This window comes from Rhinolophus sinicus, chromosome 3 (assembly GCF_057876585.1).
Source record: "Rhinolophus sinicus isolate RSI-liver-muscle chromosome 3, RSI-T2T, whole genome shotgun sequence".
Lineage (NCBI taxonomy): Eukaryota > Metazoa > Chordata > Mammalia > Chiroptera > Rhinolophidae > Rhinolophus > Rhinolophus sinicus.
This window is the reverse complement of record NC_142503.1, coordinates 103,439,478-103,461,010: the sequence shown is the minus strand read 5'-3', so window position 1 is coordinate 103,461,010 and position 21,533 is coordinate 103,439,478. Positions and strand designations below refer to the sequence as shown.

General features: G+C 36.4%; 1 protein-coding gene across 11 annotated transcripts in view; it reads left to right on the top strand.

Moving 5' to 3' along the window:
- NEO1 (neogenin 1) overlaps positions 1 to 21,533 on the top strand; it is a 213,162-nt gene that overhangs the window by 46,446 nt on the left and 145,183 nt on the right. For all 11 annotated transcript variants that reach the window (XM_074328259.2, XM_074328253.2, XM_074328255.2 and 8 more), the window contains exons 2-3: positions 15,443 to 15,760; positions 21,014 to 21,289. In XM_074328259.2, the coding sequence (XP_074184360.2) occupies positions 15,443 to 15,760; positions 21,014 to 21,289 (594 nt within the window). The remainder of the gene's footprint in view (positions 1 to 15,442; positions 15,761 to 21,013; positions 21,290 to 21,533) is intronic.

Here is a 21,533-nt window from a genome sequence, read left to right as displayed (position 1 = left end):
AGATTTGAATTCAGTTTATTTCCATCAGTAAATATGCAGTTGAACAAGAGAATTCTAGAACGTGGTCTACAGACCTTGTGAGACTACAGCGTGATTTTTCTGAAACATCTGTTTATTTTGAACGATAGCTGTGCATGCACAGGATTCTTTGTAGAACAGAGCTCTGGTCTTACAGGATTCATTATTAAGGATTCTGAGTCTGGTGTTCTTTTGCATATATTTAAGTTGTTAGCTTGTCTTGTGGGATTTCATAAATATTACTTCTGTTAGTAAAGCTGCTGACAGCAAAAGCTTTCAATAAATTATTCATGTGCTATTTATTTTCTATGTTCAAGAAGTAATGCTTTTTTACTGAGAATTATTTTTAGCTGAACTTGGTAACAATTTGTAAACATATGGTGGTATACTCGAATAAAACCTGTAATGCTTGTTTTCCACATGAGAGAAGTACTCGATCAGTGATATTTGGAACATCAGTTCTCTAGAACATGGCCGATTACCGAAGAATAATGTAAAAGCTTTCAGAAATGTGAAATAATTACTGTTATAAAAATTGCTACTCTATCACGATGTGGGCACTGAATTTTCTGTGTCTTGCTCTCATTCACTGTCATCTGTGTACTTCACTTTCATTCATTGAAACCTTAAGGGCTCATTTTACAGTCTTGCTCTCCATTCCAAGTCTGTCATTGTTCTGGGTAATCTTACGTCTGCTTGGCTACCTCCTAATACGTTCGTCATCTCTGGTGACTTCCCTTTCATGCCTCTGCAGCACCGGCTCCCGTGATTGCTCCCGTGATTACACGCCCGCATCACTCCACAGTCTCCCCACGTCTGCTGTCCTTCCCGATTTCTCAGATATGACACCCTTTTCACCCATCTCAGTTCACTCCTGATTATTTCCTCCCCCAGCTCAGTCTCAGATTCCATTGACAATCACTTGCTGATATCAGCCTGTAACCCTCTTACTTCATTGTCAATTTTTACTCCTCTGCCTGGGAAAATTCAGTTTTAAATGTCTGCTTTCTCTTCCCTTTAAACTCTACAAAATTGCGTTCTCATATTTGAACTTCATTAAATACATTTTCCAGCCTTTACTTAATTCTCAGTGCTTCTCAGTGATCCTGTTTTTTCCTTTTTAGTGCTCGTTTCTGTTCTCACTGCAGCTGTTTAGATGTTTACTCCTACCTGCAAACCTCTGACCCTTCCCATGGCCCACCTGCGTCATAACAGGTGCACTTTCCTATCCTTTACCGGTTATATAAGCAACCAACAGTGATTTCCATGACTCCCACCACACTCACCCATATTTTCATTTCCTTCTTGTCATAACAAAAGAAGTGTCCTTCCTCCGATCCAAAATTAACCCTCCTTCGTTTCTTTTTTAATACAGATTTCCCTCTAAGTATTGTTTTAGTTATATTACACAAATTTGACATGCTATATTTTTATTTAAAATATTTTGTAAACTTCTCATGCAATTTCTTCTTTGATCTATGGGTTTTTTAGAAGTATGTTGCTTAATTTCCAAATATTTTAGGGTTTTCCAAATATCTGTTATTGATTTTTAGTTTAATTCCACTGTGGTTAGAAAACATACGTTGTACGTTTCCATTCCCTCAATATGCAAATAAGTACTTATCCAAAGATTCAAGCAGACTCTTCGGCCAAGCTTTGGAGTTCACCTCTGTGTGACTGCCTCCCTCCCTCCCTCTCCTCCTTCCCTCTCTCCCTCCCTCTCTCTCCTCCCTCCCTCCCTTTGTCCCTCCCTTGTCTCTTCTCCTCCCTCCCCCCCTCCCTCTCTCCCTCCCTCCCTCTATCCCCCTCTTCCTTGGTACTCTGCCCTGAAAACTGTAGTCACCTTGGCCTCCACAATCTTGGTCTTTCTCTTCAACGGTGTGAGATTTCAGAGCACTCTTTGCTTTTCTCTTCCTCATGCTGAGGCCTCAAAAGGTGGGCTACCTACAGGTTGTAATATAGGGTAATTTTATTAGAGGCACATTTTACAGATAGCAGTGAGAAGTGATGTTTAACTTCAACAATGAAAATATAGTAAATTATGTTATTAAGAAAGATGTTCATTGTTTTTTTTTTATAAAGATCAAGACCTAGATCCTAAAATTAGAAAAATTTCTTCTCAAGCAGCTGAAATATAAATTTGATGGTCAATGGGTTATCTAAAATTGGCAGAATATTTGGAACACTTCTTAAAATGCTGTTACTTTATTAATGTATAACTCTTTAATTGTATGAAAATGTGGTATTAAATCTGTTTCTGAAGAGTTTCTAAAAAGACATTTCTGAATAGGTGTTAAAGAGAGGGTGCTGATAGTTGCTTAAAATAGTTTAATTGTTACTGTTTAGATGGCAGACTGGTTGTTTATATTTGACAGCCAGAAAGAGCTTTGCTTTGATCCTTCACTTCTGCTGTCATGATTCATAATCTTTTACCCTTTGCGGAAACAATGAAACTTTTTTCTTTAGAAATAACTTCCTTGTTTGTTTTAAAGCATATTAATGAGGGTAGTATGGTCCAGTACAACGCTGTCCAATAGAAATATAGTGCAAGCCACATACATAATTTAAAATGCTCTAGGCACCATACTAGGAAAGTAAAAAGAAGCAGGTGGAATTAATTTTAATAATATATTTTATTTAAATGAATATATTCAAAATATTTTAATGAATAATCACTATAAAAATTGTTAATAATTTGTATTCTGTGTGTGTGTGTGTACTAAATCTTCTAAACTGGTATGTATTTTATACTTAAAGCAAATCTTGATTTAGATTAGTCATATTTCAAGTCCTCAGTAGTCACATGTCTTAAGTGACTATTGTATTGGATAGAGCAGATTTAGTGGTTATGATATGGGGTACAGGAAAGCCAGACTAACTTGGTTCAAATCTTGCCTTCTCCATAGCTAGTTTCATGACTTCAGGCAAATTACTGACGTTCTTTGTGGCTCAGGTTTCTCATTGTAAATGGGGATAATAATAATTCCTACTACTATAGGGTTGGAGGATTAAAAGAATTAATATAAATAAAGCCTAGAACAATGGCTGGCACATAGTAACTGTTCAATAAATGTTAACTATTAGTATAGCTCTAGACTCGGTCCCGTAATTCCCATTTATCTTAGAAGTAGCCTTGTATTTTGTTAGAGAAACTGAGTAGGAGATCTTGGATCCTTTGACTTCTGTTTTGTATCTTGTTGTTTCTTGCCCTTAGTCTCTTGCTTTACCTCTTTTATGGTGACATTATAAACCAATAAGATGAATTAGATTTTTCAGGACAGTTTTGATATCAACTGTTCTCTCCTCTTGTTGCTATAATTTATTGAAATGAAAGCAAAACCCAACAACTTTGCAAATGGCAATGAGTTAATGAAATACTTATCATTGTGATTTTTAAAAACCTACAAAAAATTGCAAAAGGTTGAGAGCTGCAGTAGACTGGGTGTTGCCTTTCTCATAAATACCTCTCAACCACAAAAGCCTATATAATCGTAGTAGTAAGATAAAACATTAGCATATGAAGTAGAGGCGATCTTGGAAATTCATGAGTGTAGTTGTGTCCAGTTCAGAGTTATTTAGAATGTATTTCTAATTAGATATCTATCGATACATACTTTAGGTCAAAGTGACTAGATGATTGAAAAAGAAGTATTTAATGAAGTTTTGCAGAGAAGATATCCTATTTAAAAAGAACTTGACAATTTACAATGATAAAACATTTTGTGGGCGGACGGGTGGCTCAGTTGGTTAGAGCACGAGCTCTGGGCAACGGGACTGCCAGTTCAATTCCCACATGGGCCAGTGAGCTGCGCCCTCCGCAACTAGAATGAAGTCAGTGAGCTGCCACTCAGCTCCCAGGTGACCAGATGGCTCAGTTGGTTGGAGCGCGAGCTCTCAACCACAAGGTTGCCAGTTCTACTCCTCGACTCCCACAAGGGATAGTGGGCTGTGCCCCCTGCAACTAACAAGGGCAACTGGACCTGGAGCTGAGTTGCCCCTCTACAACTAAGATTGAAAGGGCAACAACTTGACTTGTAAAAAGTCCAGGAAGTACACACTGTTCCCCAATAAAGTCCTGTTCCCCTTCCCCAATAAAAAAATGTTAAAAAACAAACAAACCAAACAACATTTTGTACTTGGAACACTAGTAATGTATTGCTTATGGTAGAAAAATATGACACCACTTAACAATGAAAGAAGTATTAAATTACAACGTAAGAGTGTCATGATTCAGATCATTGGGTTGTACCTCCAAATTAATCTTCACATTATATTCTCGTATTATTTATTTTGGGGGATGACATTGGTTAGTAAAATTATATAGGTTTCAAGTGTACATTTCTGTAATACATCATCTGTATATTGCTTCTGTGTTCACCACCTCAAGTCAGTTCTCCCATCACCATATGTTTGATCCCCTTTTCCCTCTTCTACCACCGCCCTCCGCCCTTCCGTAACCTCTGGTAACCACTAAGTCGTTGTCTGTGTCTGAGTTTTTGTTTCTTTGTCTTGTTCCTTTATTACTTTCAATTTTATATCCCACATATGAGTGAAGTCATATGGTTCTTGACTTTTTCTAATTTATTTCGCTTAGCATGATAATCTCAAGATCCATCCACATTGTTGCAAATGGCAGTATCTCATCTTTTCTTCTGGCAGAGTACTACTCCATTGTATACATGTACCATATCTTCTTTATCCAGCCATCTATTGAAGGACATTTTGCTTGTTTCCTTGTCTTGGCCACCATAAATAACGTTTCAGTGAACATTGGGGAACATGTATTTTTATGGATAAATGTTTTCAGATTTTTGGGGTAGATACCCAGGAGAGGGATTGCTCATACTTAACGGGGAGAAACTGAAAGCTTTTCCTCTGGAATCAGGAATAAGACAGCGAAACCCCTCTCACCACTGTTATTCAGCACAGTCCTGGAAGTCCTAACCAGAGTAGTCAGGCAAGAGGAAGAAAGAAAAGGCATCCAGATTGGGAATAAAGAAGTTAAATTGTTACTTTTTTTAGATGACATGATACTTTATATAGAAAACCCTAAAGACTCTGCCAACAAACTATTAGAAACAATAAAGGAATACAGTAAAGTTGCAGGATACAAAAATCAATGTACAAAAATCCATTGCATTTTTATATACTAACAGTGACTTATCAGAAAAAGAAATGAAAACAATTCCATTTACAATTGCAACAAAAAGAATAAAATACCAAAGAATAAACTTAACAAAGGATGTGAAGGCCCTATACCCTGAAAACTACAAGATATTATTAAAAGAAATTGAAGAAGACACAAAGAAATGGAAAGACAATCCGTGCTCATGGATTGGAAGAATCAACATAGTTAAAATGGCCATATTACCCAAAGCAATATACAGATTCAATGCAATCCCCATCAAAATCCCAATGGCGTTTTTTAAAGAAATAGAACAAAAAACCATCAGATTTGTATGGAATCAATCTGAATAGCTCCCAAAAGCCAAAGCAATCTTAAAAAAAAAGAACAAGGCTGGAGGCATCACACTCCCTGACTTCAGCTTGTACTACAGGGCTACCATAATCAAAACAGCATGGTATTGGCAGAAAAATAGACACACAGACCAATGGAATAAAATTGAAAACCCAGAAATAAGAACACATATTTATAGGCAGATAATTTTCGACAAAGGAGCCAAAAACATACAGTGGAGAAAAGAAAGCCTCTTCAGTACATAGTGCTGGGAAAATTGGAAAGTCACGTGTAAAAGAGTGAGACTAGACTGCTAGCTGTCACCATGTACCAAAATTAACTCAAAATGGATCAAAGACCTAAACATAAGACCTGACACAATAAACTGCATAGAAGAAGGAGTCAGTACTAAACTTAGGGACTTTGTGTTCAGAGAGGATTTTATGAATTTGACATTATATTATCATTGAGCCCATATTTTCATCAGTATTTCATCATTTTTCATATTTTCACCAATATGCAAAAGTGGAACTGAAAAATACTCTTGTTTTAGAAATTCAAAACACTATGCATCATGTATTGGGTGAAATGTCTTACTCTTAGAAGAGTTTTCTAGCTACAAATAACATAAAGTTTCTTATAAGTTGTTTTCATGAAAGTTCTATATCATTTAATATGAAAATTCTTACATTTTCTCATCTAGCCGAATGTAAAATGGCCTATTGAGATTTTCCCCCTATTTTGAGTTGAAATATAAATATTGCTAATATTGCTGGCATGTTAACTAATACTGTTATTAACATACTTTTTCTAAGAATTGTTTTAGAGAATTTCCAGGTAATTGTTTAGAACATTGGTAGTATTGTTTGGAGCTTAATCAAGTTGTAGCTACTTTTCTTGCTGATTATGTAGAAGTTATAAAATATTAATATTTATTATTTATGACACTTTAAAAAGTGACATTGAAACATTTTTACAAAGGACAGATATGAAATCATCTGAATATAAAATTTTTGAGACTGAGGCTGAGCTGAGAAAAAACAGCGGAGGTTTGATTTTTCTACAAAGTCACTAAGAATCACTAATACTTAATTCGATCGTTGCCCAGACACCTTTCCGACCTGTAGGGCCCTGAAAAGGATACAGAAAATAAACAAGCAAAACACAAAAACAAGCCAGTGTACAAACAGCAAGTAGCAATGGCAAACTAGGGTCATTTTAATACTCTTGTTGTCTAGACTTCCCGTAGGGAAAATAGGCCTTAAAAACGGACAGACAGGCAGACAGACAGTTAATTGCTGAGAAGAGCATATAAAGGGCAGAGTGGAAGACTTGGGGTCTTTTCAGAGGTGGTTGTCAGAGAACGCTTCTCTGGAGGTGACAGTGGGCTGAAACGTGAAGGGTGAAAAGCTAGCCACGTGTTGGAGAGTGGGGCTGGAGGGGACAGCAGATGCAAAGACATGTGGGAAAGGACACAGTTTGTTTGAGATATTGAACCATGTGGCCAGAGGTTATCGAGTTAGAGGGAGTGTGAAAAAAAAAAAGTCCATATTATTTTATGCACAACAGTTTCTAAAATGTAATTGGTGAAAACTGAGGTGTTAAATACTAGCAATTGGGGGGGGATAGTATAGGCTTTTGAACTATATGAATAGTTATTATTTATTTGGGTCCTGTTAATCTGTCAAGCAGTGAGGTAGGTGCTTTAAACGTATCTTCGCAGAAACTTCCTTGAAAGGATGAAATGTGGGATTTAGAGACTGACTGGATGGGATGGGGTGGTCAAAAGTAACGTTCCGGAGGAGTAAAGGAAATGTGAAGTCCTGTGGGATTAGTCTCTTAGTTATAATGAAGAGATAACGTTTCTTAGGATGAATGACATACGGTGCTAACATTTGTCGATACTTAACAAGGCTGGCTTATCCTTCTGTCCTGCGTTTCTGCGACTGTCAAACTTTGAACCTCTTTGGGCAGTAGGACAGTTAGAATTCATTTTATTTCTGCCAGTATTCAAATACTATATGTTGTTTTTTACTCTGGGTACAATAAAATTTAGAATTATTATTGGCTACACAATTAAGTTGTGCAGTGAGTGATATGATTTGTCGATACTTGGGAATGAGGCGTTACAACTAAAATAAGTTCCCTGTGGATAGTTTCCTTTCATGAGATGGAATTCTATCAAGAAGTGTGAAATAGTCTATCAAAAGCTGAGGAATAGTCTTATCAAGACGTGAGAGCTGTTCCATTAAGAAGTGAGAAGCTTGCAGAGACCTGGGAATGTAGAGGAGAGCTGACAGATCATTAAGCCTGTTTCAGAATAATTTGTGCAGTCAGAGTAAATGGAAATTAGGCAAACTTACGCGAATAGGGAGCCAGGTCCCCTGGTGAGAAGTGAGGACAGTTCTTAAAGTCAGCCAAGGAGTGAGTGTCTGTAACTCTTGACTGTGACAGAGGAAAAGTAGCTAAAGGAAATGGTGACATCTGTTAAAAATAATCCTTCCTGTACAAGGAATTATGCACCAATAACAACAAAAAGTATTTTTGTTATTAAAAAAGAAAACAAGGACAAGAAAAATGCATAAGCAATTGTTCATATTAAAAAATGTAAGCAATAAAGAAATCCATGGAGCCTTTTCTCCCAGTCTGCTCTCCCACTTCTTTTCCCAAGAAAGCACTGTTAATTGTTTAGCGTTTATTCTTTTAGACTTTCCCCTGCATGTTTACATTTAAATATATGCATATATGTACGTGTGTATATTTTTTAATGCAAGTGAGGTCATACAATACATATTTTTAGATTTGAAAAATTTTTACATATATTTTTACAATTTTTCAACCTCAGTATATGAATATACCCCAGACTTTTCATATTGTCTCTCTCCTGTGCAGACTGTATATAAAAATGAAAATAGCTTTATTTCTGCTTAAATAAACAATAGTAATTTTTACATAAAATATTCAGACAATACCAAAGGTGAACAAAAAAAATAAAAATCAACTGAAATCTCACCACCCCAAAATAATCCCCATTTTGGTGACTAGTTTTTTAGATGTATCCCTTTAGTAGGTATTCACACAAGTGTAAACATATACACACATCCATCGCATACATATGTGTAGTATATATATAAATGGGTTATACACACCAGCTGATTTGTACCAGACAATTATTTTAAGTGTGCTTGAGGCTTTTCAGCTCCCGTCCTCACCGCCCCCCACCCCCACCCCGGTCCCCTCCCAGTAACCAGTGGTAACAACCTGGTGCACACTTTCCTACCTTTCTCAAGGCTCCTACAATCATATGCCTATGAAATTATATAATTTATACTTGTCTGCATTGTTCATTTTTCACAGAACTCAATCCAGATGAACTAAAACATGGTTTACTCATTTTTTGCTTGCTAAATATTCTAGGGCAAGAATCAGTAAACTACAGTCAATGTATCAAATGCATCCTGCTGCCTGTTTTTGTCAATAAAGGTTTATTGGTATACAGTTTTATTGTACCACAGTTTCTTAATCCACTTTTCTATTGAGTGTGTTGATCTTTTAAATTCTTTATCTGTTATATGTGATATATTCCTCCAAATGGTCTGTCTTTTGCTTTGTTATGTTTTGCCATATATATTTTTTAATTTAAATGTGATGAAGTGAAGCTTATCTATTTCATTTTTGAGGTTCCCTATTTTGATTTAAAAGGTTGCCTAACTCCAGGGTTATTTCTGTATTTTTCAAAAAAAATTTTTCAGGTGTGAAAAACACCTGAAAAAACAGGTGTAAAAAAACACCTTAAAAAAAGGTGTAAAAAACAATGTAATACTTAGACATTTATACCCCTCACAAAGTGATACCCCCTCCCCCACACTACTACCCCTCTGACACCATATATAGCTGTTACAATTCCACTGACTCTATTCCTCCACATCTTGTGACTATATATTTTATATATATTATATATATATATATATATATATATATATATATATATATATATATATATATAAAATTATAGTTGGCATTCATTATTATTCAGCTTCAGATGTACAGTGCAGTGGTCAGACCCCATCCACAATGTGGTCTCCCTAATAAGACAAGTGCCCATCTGACACCCTACAAAATCTTTACAACATTATTGATTATATTCCCCAAACTTGTCTTTCGTATCCCCGTGGCAATCTTGTGGTTACTGACTGTGCTTTCTAATTCCCCCCCCTTCTCCCTCATCCCCACCCCCCTCCCATGTAGCAACCCTCAGTTTTTTCTCTATGTCTCAGACTATTTCTGATTAGTTTGTTCATTTATTCTGTTCTTTAGATTCCACATATAAGTGAGATCATATGGTATTTGTCTTTCTCCGTCTAACTTATTTTACTTAGCATAATGTTCTGTAGGTCCATCCATATTGTTGCAAATGGTAAGATTTCATTCTTTATGGCTGCGTAATACTCCATTGTATAAATGTACCACAGTTTCTTAATCCAGTCGTCTACCGATGCGCATTTTGGTTGTTTCCATATCTTAGCTATTGTGAATAGTGCTGCACTAAACATATGGGTGCATAAATTTTTTCAAATTAGTGTTTTGGATTTCTCTGGATTGATACCTAAGAGTGGAATTGCTGGGTGTTAAGGTAGTTCCATTTCCAGTTTTTTGAGATACCTCCATAGTGATTTCCATAGTGGCTGCACCAATCTGCAATCCCACCAACAGTGCACCGAGGGTTCCCTTTTCTCCACATCCTCACCAACACTGTTGTTTGTTGATTTACTGATGGCAGCCAATCTGACCAGAGTGAGGTGATACCTCATTGTGGTTTTTATTTGCATTTCTCTAATGATTAGTGAGGTTGAACCCTTTTTCATCTGAATGTCCTCTTTAGAAAAATGTCTCTTCATATCCTCTGCCATTTTGTAATTGGGTTGTTTGTTTTTGTTGTTGTTGAGTTGAATGAGTTTTTTTTTTTATATATATATATAAATTTGGATATTAACCCTTTATACCTTTTTGTTTTATTGATGGTTTCCTTTGCTGTGAAAAAACTTTTTAGTTTGATGCAATCCCATATGTTTAGTTTTTCTCTTACTTCCCTTGACTGAGGGAATATATCAGTAAAAATGTTACCTAGGGTAATGTCTGCAGATTTCCTTCCTATATTTTCTTCTAGGAGTTTTATGGTTTCAGGTTTTACATTTAAGTTTTTAATCCATTTTGAATTTATTCTTGTATATGGTGTAAGGAAGTGATCCAGCTTCATTGTTTTTGCGTGTGTCTGTCCAGGTTTCCCAGCTCCATTTATTGAATAGACTGTCTTTACCCCAATGTAAATTCTTGCTTCCATTGTCGTAAATTAAATGACCATATAGCATGGGTTTATTTCTGGGCTCTCTGTTCTGTTCCATTGATCTATGTGTCTGTTTTTATGTCAGTACCATGATATTTTGATTACTATAGCCTTATAGTATGATTTGATGTCAGGTATTGTGATACCTCCCACTTTGTTCTTATTTCTTAAGATGCTGTGGCTATTCAGGGTCTTTTATGTTCCCATATAAATTTTAGGATTATATGTTTTATTTCTGTGAAAAATGTCCTTGGTAGTTTGATAGGAATTGCGTTGAATCTGTATACTGCCTTAGGCAGTATGGACATGAACATGGTATGTGTTTCCATCTATTTGTATCTTCTTTAATTTCTCTCTTTAGTGTCTTATAATTTTCTAAGTACAGGTCTTTTACTTTTTTGGTTAAATTTATTCCTAGGTGTTTTATAGTTTTGAAACAATTATAAATGGGACTCTTCTTAATTTCTCCTTCTGATATTTTATTATTGGTGTATTCAAATGCAACTGATTTCTGAATATTAATTTTGTATCCTGCTACTTTCCTAAATTCATTCATCAGTTCTAATAGTTTTTTGGTGGAGTCTTTGGGGTTTTCTATATATAGTATCATGTCATCTGCATATAATGACAATTTTACTTCCTCCTTTCCAATTTGGATGCCTTTTATTTCTTTTTCTTGTCTGATTGCTGTGGCTAGAACTTCCAGCACTATGTTGAATAAAAGTGGTGAAAGTGGGCAACCTTGTCTTGTTCCTGATCTTAAGGGGAACGGTTTTAGCTTTTCCCCATTGAGTATGATGCTAGCTGTGGGTTTATCATATATGGCCTTTATTATGTTGAGAGATGATCCCTCTATTTCTGTTTTCTTAGGAGTTTTTATCATAAATGGCTGCTGGATTCTGTCAAATGCTTTTTCTGCATCTATTGATAGGACCATATGATTTTTATTAAAATTTTTAATACTTAATTGTTTCATAGGGTTGGAATGTATTTTTCCGTGTGTGTGTGTGTGTGTGTGTGTGTGTGTGTGTGTGTCTATGAGTGGCATTACAGTGTGGTGTGGTTAAGATCACAGACTCTGATTCTGTTATTTAGTATCCTTGTGACCTTGGACAAGTTACATTTTTCTCCACTCAACTGGGAGTGATAATAGTACCTATCTCATAAGATAGTAGTGAAGATTAAATGAGTGGTTAGTATGTAGAGAATGTTTAGAACAGTGTTGGATCCATACAAACACATGTGGGTAGGCATCTCATTTTTATTTTATATGAACAGCGAGTGGTCCTAGTGACATTAATCGAGTAGTTCATCCTTGACCCCAATTGATGTAAAATGCCATCTCTATCATATACGAAGTTTCCAAATACATGTAACTATTTTGGAGTTCTCTAGCCTGTTACGTGGCTCTGTTTATTTCTGCTCCAGAGCCAGAGTGGCTTAATTACTGTAGCTTTATAAATACTGATAAGTGCAGTCCCTTTACTTTGTTCCTATAAGTTATTTTGGCTCTTTTTGGCTTTTGTTGATCTTTTTTATAATTTTTAAAAAACTCACCAAAATTTACAAAAACTCACTAAGTTTTTTTTCATGGAAGTGATACTAATTGGCTGGTTTTGGAATGGAAACTGGTCTCATTAATACGTTAAGCAGTGGAAGTCTTTAAAAGTTGTCTGGTTATATGATCTAAAGATTGATACCTGTGTTTGGTGGACACAAGTGAATAAAAATACTGTAGAACGATAGATTGTAAGCCTGCAGTTCCCAAACTGTACCTTGAAATGCTCCAGGACACCGCAGAGAATTCCCAGGCGTCTTTCAAAATTTCTAGGGAAACATAGCGACATCTGTTGGACACCTGGCAAACTTCTAGGTCAAGGTGGTTCACAGTTTCAACATGGGATTCTGCTTCCTTCATTTTGATGCTGTGATATCTTTGTGAAGTTGGGTTTTTGGTGGTTGCTGTGATAAAAAGCAAGTACCATGCAAAAATCATTGAACAGGAAATGAGGATGGTAGTATTCAATCTGATTTCAAGGTTTAAGAAATTGTGCAATGCCCAGTAGGTGCACACATCCCATAATAACTAATTGTGGTATTTTAAAAATGAAATTAAAATATGTTTCAATGTATGTGTATTGTTTTTTCAAAAGGGCACTAACTTGTTAGACATAAATATTTATCATTTGTTTGAACGTAACTATTAAATAGAACTGTTAGGTATTTCTTTTAGTGTAGGGAATTCTTGAAAAATAAGAGCACCAGGAGCCGAGGAAGGTGGGGATCCTCTCTGCCTTAACAAACAAGTTATTGCACATATTTAAAGATGAACGTTTGAAGTGCTCTGTGGATAGAGGACTGTATGCCATGCTTATGACAGGGCGAACTGATCTTGTCTGGGCACTGGGAACAGATGGCATTTTTGAGAAAGTGATGTGTAAATTGAGCTTGGAGTTGAAGACTAGGAGTCACTTGGAGAGGGGTGGTCGTGGGAGTAGCTTGTGTGAAGAGGGTAGGGGCCGGTGGGGGGAGGGGGTTGACAGCAGTGCAGCATGCCTGGGAGGGTAAGGGGAGAGTAATGGAGGGGGGGGGGGGGCTTGAAAATAGGCAGAGGCCAGGTCACAGTGCTGTGGAAGTCCAGGTAAGGAGTTCATTTAGAGATTTTTGTAAAAGGCAATGGCAAGCCTTTGAGGGATTTTAAGTGAAGGGAGAATATCTATATCACTGCCTGCTTACTGAGGGAATGAAATACAAAGCCGATACACATAAATACGTCAGTAACGCTGCATTTAAGTAATATAGAGTGGATATTTTCTGTAAAATTTTGAAGTGCCTTGATTTTCAGAGGCGTTTCTGAACTTTCTTATGAGTATGATTTGTTCTTAATTTTTTGAACATACACTCTTTTGTTCAGTTGGATTGATACAGATATGGACTTTTACAACAAAATAAACTTGAGCATGATAGAATGTTAAACTGTAAAACGTTTACATTGGTGTAAGTTTTTTCAAATGGCAAAAAATTTTCTGAATTTTAAAATTAATTATTTATTAATATATGGGATAAAATATTTTAAATTGTTAATTCACATAGTTTGATTGCCGGTCTAATACATTTCTAAGTTCCTGAGTTGTTTACATTTGGGTAGTATAAAAAAGATTTAATACTTACATAGGAAAGGTAGAAAAGTAATTTCTCTTATTTTAGCTATCATTTTATACTGCCCTGAAGTTTACATTTTGATTAATTTTACTATAGTTCCAGTAAATTAATGCAATATAACATTTTATAGTAATTTGAAATGAATTACTGTAGGTTACTTCAGAAAAATTCCTAAGCTCATTTTCAAGAGTTTTAAGACTTGAAGAATTTCAAGTTCAGTTTCATGTTCATCAAATGGGGATGGAGACCCCCTCGTAGTTTTTGGGAAAAGTTTTTAGTCTGTTTCGAATTTGCTTATCATTGTGTTGAAAAATGTTAAAATAAGTGAATATTATTTCCTTCCTTCTGCCAGTAGGTTTTGAGAACCTCCTGAGAACCATTTATTGAGAACCATTCTTTTATTATCTGGTAAAGAATTGGTGTCATCCTTAAGTTCATAATGTACAATAAGTTAACAAGTAAAGAGGTGTGTAGACAGACTTGAAAAACAGCCTGTGTTTCCTTCATTGGCCTCAGCTTCACCGATTGTTCACAAGGTAGTTTGGTCAGTAGTTTTCTTGAGGAAAAGCGATAAAGCTTTAAAATGGAAAGCTGTGTCTGGCTGAGAATATAAGGTTTATAGCAAATATTTTCTTTAAATTATGTTCTTCCCATGTTCAAAGAATTAGCCAAGGACTTAGGAAAATTAAACTGATCCCCTCCCCCTCCTCTGGCCCCTTCCCCCGTGCTCTTTACATCAGAATGAATTCTAGATGACCTAGATGACGATTAAATATAGAACATGAAACCACAGAAGTACTGGCATAAAACAAAGCTGAGATTTTTTATAATCTTAGGATAAAGAAGACCTTTTAAAGTATAACAGATTTGATTTTATAGAATTAACATTTATTTTCTTATGACAGAAATCAGTCAGAATAGAAAAAAGACTACTTGCAAAACATGAAAGCTGTGCCAAAAGGTTGCTTTTAAGTCAACAGGGTAAATAATCCACTAGAAAAATGGACAAATTGTATGTATAGTGACTTTGTGAAAGATGTCTCAGAAACACTGAAAAGATGCCTTATTAACAAAGAATCACTTCAATTTTCTGCCTCCTTTATGTTCCATAGAAAATTTCACTTTAACTATAATAATTTGAAATATTTATAAATCCCATTGTAGGGTTTAAAGTAAAACTTTTATTAGATATTCCTACCGTCTAATAGGGTTTGATTATCTCAGCTAGCAGGGTCTTTATTCTAATGTTTTTCTTCTAAATGGGTCAAATTTTGATTTCCTAGTAAAAAACAACTTTTATTTATTAACTATTCATAGTGAAGTGACTGTATTTATGTATCATACTCAAACAACATAACCATTTATGAATAATTTTTGGACCTACTATATTTTCTTATAAAAATAGTAAAAGAAAGTTTTGCTTAACTTTGTTTTTTTTTTTTGTTTTGTTTTTTTTGTAGGATCTAGCATTCGAACGTTCACTCCATTTTATTTTCTGGTGGAGCCAGTGGATACACTGTCAATTAGAGGCTCTTCTGTTATATTGAACTGTTCGGCATATTCTGAGCCTTCTCCAAAAATTGAATGGAAGAAAGATGGAACTTTTTTAAACTTAGTATCAGATGATCGCCGCCAGCTTCTCCCAGATGGGTCTTTATTTATCAGCAACGTGGTGCATTCCAAACACAATAAACCTGATGAGGGGTATTATCAGTGTGTGGCCACCGTGGAGAGTCTGGGAACTATTGTCAGCAGGACAGCCAAACTCACAGTAGCAGGTAAGTTTTGTTAAGTAATGTATTTTCCAAGTTTTATAAAGAGTAAATCTTGATAAAAGCAGTATTATCCTAGGCTTGTCATAACTGGTGACAGCAGATATACTCATTTAACAGGTATCGATCAGTTGAGCGAGCATTATGTAGGGCTGGCTCAGTGCTCAAAGCAAACTGGAGCGATTTTCCACTTTCTCATTAGTTAGATGGCTTAAGACTGCTCAGTATTGAACCAGTTCTTTTTTTCTTTTTAACTTGGGAATGGCAGAGAAAGTTGTGTAGGAAAATCGAGTCACTCTGGTTGCGAACTTTTATCCTACGCAGCATAATCTTGGTTCCTTTATGCCTTAAGCAAGGAAATTATATTTCATTTTATAAATTATTTAAAAATCCGTACGATATGGATATATATATATATATATATATATATATATATATATATGGTATGCTATGTACTATACACACACATATATATAAAGGTGAAGAACAAAAAATTTTAGAGAGAGAAACATTCACTTTAGAGCACCCTTATTCTAACAATGATAGAAAATATAAGAAAAATTAAGGCTCTTGAATAGTAAGATCTGGTTGCTAAATGAGTCAGACCTGTTTTGTGGTGGACACTGGCATTCTTCAGATCCGTGTTTTTCCACTTACATACCAGGTGAAATAGTTAAGGTTTTGTTAAAGTTCACATTGTAGAAAAATGGTTTTGTCTTTCATTCATATTTATGCTCCCGTGGTGACATACTAACATGCGAAATAAGAATATGACTGAGGCTGGTCTCCCATTCATTCCCACTCCTCGGCCATGGTCGCCCACCTCATGTTCACTCGGTGTGTTTGCGCCTTCATTTTAGTCAGAGTGTGATGGCTCTTTTCCTCTTGGGAGCCAAATGCTCAAAGTCCAATTAGAGCGTGATGTAAAGCCACCATAGTTATTTTGTAATCACAGATTAAGGATGGAAAAATAAAAGGAGAAATAAGTCACCCTTTTTGACAATTTATCTTTGCTCTTTTTTCTTTCTTCTTTTCAAAATCGATTTGCCAGGGTTTCTTCAACATGTCGATAAATAAATTAGCATTATGACTTCCCCTATTCTGTCACTTAGGTCAGCTCCTGTTCATCATTTATGTTCGTAACCTGGGCTTCAGGTTGACTCCTTCCTCTCAGTCACCAAATCCACTGAGTTCTTGCTTCCTGGTGTCTGTGTGCTCCATCCACGTTCTCCTCCCTGAGCCGACTCGTCACCCTCGCCACAGCCCTGTAACTGACTGCTGCCCATTCTTCCCTTCCTCCGCTCCATTCTCCACACTGTGGCCTGAGCACTCCGTCTCACCCCCTGGTGGCTCTCCGGAAACAGCATCAGGGTCATGTCCAAACGGGCCTCTTGAGCCCTTTCATGAGCTGCTTCCACTTCTCCAGCTTCCTTATCACTCCTCGCTCCCCTGCCTCCATCACCACTTTCATTCTCTGCCTCTGGCTTTTGCTCATGGCTTGCCCACTGCCTGCTAATCCTATTCTCCACCTTTCCTCTCTTTCTTCTCCTCTGCTAGGTTTGTCCGTCCTTCCTCTTAGCTTTCTTACCTTTCAGGAAACGGTTTTTGACCTGATATTTGAGTAAACAGGCAATTTTGATACAAGTTGATAAATTCTTTGGCTGCAGACAAGATTCCATAGGAGAGTTGTGTCACCTGCTCTTGGCCTGGGTATCAGGAGGAAGTAATACCTAAAACAAGAGATGAATAGAAGGTCTTTTTATTAGTTACATAGTATCCATTGCATAGATACACTATGAATTATCTGAAGATTCCCTTTTTGATGAACAGTTGCACGGATAAAAATTACTATAGTGAGCAGCCTTTTGAAGATATTTATAGAATAGATTACTAGACTTAGTAATTCTCCTAATTGCTGGGTCATAGGGTGTATATTTTGTATGTGCGTGTAATTTAAAAAGACAGCCCTGGTCTGTGGCACTGCCTCATAATGTTAACCAACCAGAGTGACCGTATGACTGAGCAGTTCCATTGCTACGTATCCGATACTCAAGAGAAATGAAAAGATAAGTTCCCACAACAACTTGTGTGTGAATGTTTACAGCAGCATTGTTCACAATAGCTAGAAAGTGGAAACAATGTACATGTCTATCAAGCGAAGAGTGGATGTCCAAAATGTGGTATATTCATACGTGGAATATTATTTGGCAACAAAGAGGAATGAAGTTCTGATATGTACTGCAACATGGAGCAGCCTGAGAAACATTATGCTAAGTGAAAGAAGCCAGTCACAAAAGACCATATATCATATGACTCATCTGTATGAAATGTCCAGAAAGGCAAATACAGAGCCATAAATAGATTGGTGGTTTTCTGGGGCTGGATTTAGGGGGATAGGGCCTGGGGGATGGGTACGGGGAATGGGGAACTGAGTGCAAGTGACTACAAAGTTTCTTCGGGGGATGATGAAAATGTTCTAAAATTAGATTGTAGTGATGTTAGCACAACTGTGTATATACTAAAAACCATTGAATTTTGTACTTTAAATGGTAACTTTTACAGTATATAAATTGTATCTCAATAAAACTATTTTTAAAAAATGATAATGCCAGATTTTCATTCTAAATGTTATTGGTTAGAGTTCTTTGATTGAAAGCAATTGCAAACTGACTCTGGCCAATCCAGAAGGAGAATTTTTGGAAGAATCCTAAGTAGATAGGTCATAGAATTAACTATGACAGCTCTTTTTCTTTGGACTGTCTCATTTCTCCACAGCAGAAAATTTTGTTTTACTGCCTGGGCAGTCCCCTGGCTGTGGGTCTTTTGTGCTCACAGGTGGGGGGTTGGGTGGTCTATGTACATACCTTGTTATTCCTTCTTGGCGTCCACACTCCCATTCTCCCTCTGTTTTCCAGCGGTTCCCCAGAAGCAGCAGGACAACCCAGCCTCCTGCTTTGTGAGCACAGGAAGCCACAGCATTTTCTGCCTTGATCTCACTTACTGCTTCCTCCATCGGCTTTCTCTATTCAGAAAATTTTTCAAATTTCTTGTCTGCTGATTTCCCATATGTTGTTGCAGGTTTATATGTTTAAAAATTACTCATTTTTATGAGACCTAAGGAGTGAGAGTATTTTGAGTTTCAAAAAATAGGATAGCTCTTGGTTTCATTTCAGATTCTCTTTCTTCCTTTTGTTAGTTTCTGTGTTTATCTTTGTTATTTCCTTCTAATTTTCTTTCTGGTTTCTAAAAAGTCGATATTTGATTACTTTTGTCTTTATTTTCTTCAAAAATTCTCTTGAAAAAAAAAACAAAAATTTGTAGCACAGCTAGACAACCTGTAATGTATGTCATTTACATATGGACTAATTAACCATCGTAAAACCGGAAGACCCGGAGTTGTTTCTCTTTTAAGATTGTTAGTCTTTAAAGAAACATCTTGTATTCTAAGCATTTCAGAATCACTTTCTAGATATTATCGTTAATAATAACAGTAGCTATGTGTGTTGAGTATTTATGTGCCAGGCAATATGCTATATATGATTTATATTAAATATTTAACTGTTTAACAACCCTAGTAGACCTGTTACTGTTCTCATTTTACTGATGGAGAAACTGAGGCTTAGAAGATAAGTAACTTGCCGATGCCACACGGCCATGAAGTGGTGGAGTTGGGGTTCAGATTGAAATTATGTGACTCCAGAAGTCACGCTCTTCTCAGCCACTGCATTCTGTGGCATATACAGAGTACTTATGACTACATTTATTTGTTAATATTTTGAAATAATTTAAAACTTATGGAGTCATTGCAAGGATGACACCAAGAAATTCCATAATAGTCGTCACTCAGGTTACTCGATGGCTAACATTTCACCTCATCTAACTTGACAACCCCCAATATTCATGTACCCAGATACATTTTTTTCTGAATGGTTTGCTGAACCATGAAGTTTAAGTTGTAGATGTTACCCCTACCTAAATACTTCTGTGAATGTTTTCTAAAAACAAGGACATTCTCCTAAATAACCATCCATCAATTTCAGGAAATTAACCTTAAAACAATACTACCATTTAACCCATAGATACCATTCATATCTCACCGGTTATCTTTATGTTCTTAATAACGAAAGAACAAAAGTAGAAACGTACTCCCCCCACCCCTTCCATTTCTGCTCCAGGATTACGTGTTTTACTTCATACTTGGATCTCTCTAGACTCTTTCAATCTCAAACCAGTCTTCTTTTTCCTTGTCTCATTTTGGGTTTTCTGCTTCTCCCCTGTGAATACATTCAGGTTTTGCATTTTGGGGAGGAATATCACAGAAGTGATTCTGTGTTCTTCGTGCTTCATATCAGGAAGCATGTGACGTTTTGTTCCAATACTGGTGATGTTAACTTTTATTACTTAGTGAAGATAGTGTGCGCAGTGTTTCTCCACTGTCAAGTTAATAAGTATTTTGTACTTTTATTAATTAATTTTGGGGAGATAAATTGATACTTTATAAATGTCCTATCTCGCGTCAAACTTTCACCTACTAGTTTTAGCATCTGTTCATGATTCTTTTCTGCATTAATTTTCATTATTCCAGATTTAGACAGAGGAAAACTTGCTTCAGTCTCACTTCTGTGTCCTTTTGATACATCCGTATTATTCTTTGGATACTTCCTTACTTTCTATCACAAGACATTCCAGGCTCATCTTGTACTTTCCCCATTCCAGTCCTACAGTCAGCCATTTCTCCAAGGAGCATTGGTTCCTTGTAGTGGAGAATGGTGTTTAGAAATCAAGGTTAGGTCACCATATGAACTCACTGCCACTGGAGTGACATTGATTCTGGACTCTGCGGACAAAGCTAGGAGATGTGTGTGTGTGTAATGACTATATGAAATGTCTGTATATCTCACACATATACATCTATATGTTTATCTATCTACGTTCATGTATCTGTAATTATATAGAACCCGTAAGTTTACACTGATACCTCTATTCGACTCCAATACCATGGGGTTGATTTTATCCTTCTGCTTTGCCATATTTGTACCTTGTTTCTCCAGCTGTGAGGAATCTGACTCCAAGTGCCCCTCACACGTGCACTTGTTTGAGCTGTAACCCTGTATGTAGCCAGCTTCCTGATGCAGGGACCTTCTTCTTGGTCCTGGTTCCACCACACATGTGGCCATGTGGGCTGACTTGCCCTTGGTCCCCATGACTACATTGTAAAGTAAAATTTAACTGCATTTTTATTTCTTTTTTTTTGTCCAGGTCTTCCAAGATTTGCCAGCCAACCAGAACCTTCTTCAGTTTATGCTGGGAACAGTGCAATTCTTAATTGTGAAGTGAATGCAGATTTGGTGCCATTTGTGAGGTGGGAACAGAACAGGCAGCCCCTTCTCCTGGATGACAGAGTTATCAAACTTCCGAGTGGAACCCTAGTCATCAGCAACGCAACTGAGGGAGACGGAGCACTTTATCGCTGCGTAGTTGAAAGTGGCGGGCCACCAAAGTATAGTGATGAAGCGGAATTAAAAGTTCTTCCAGGTATTAATTTATTATCAGGACTGACACTTTTATGTTTATTGATGGGTAAAAATTGTCTGTTAGAATTTTTTTTTTATAAACACTGTTAAATATGTGGTGTGACATTGACATCTCTTACCAGGGAGGAAAAAAAGAAAACATAGCAGAAAGATCCACTCTTCAGTGAATGCATTTGTCAGTAAAAGTTGATCGAGTAATAAAGTATATTCAGTATCTATGGCATTCTTCTTGACCAAGGAACCAT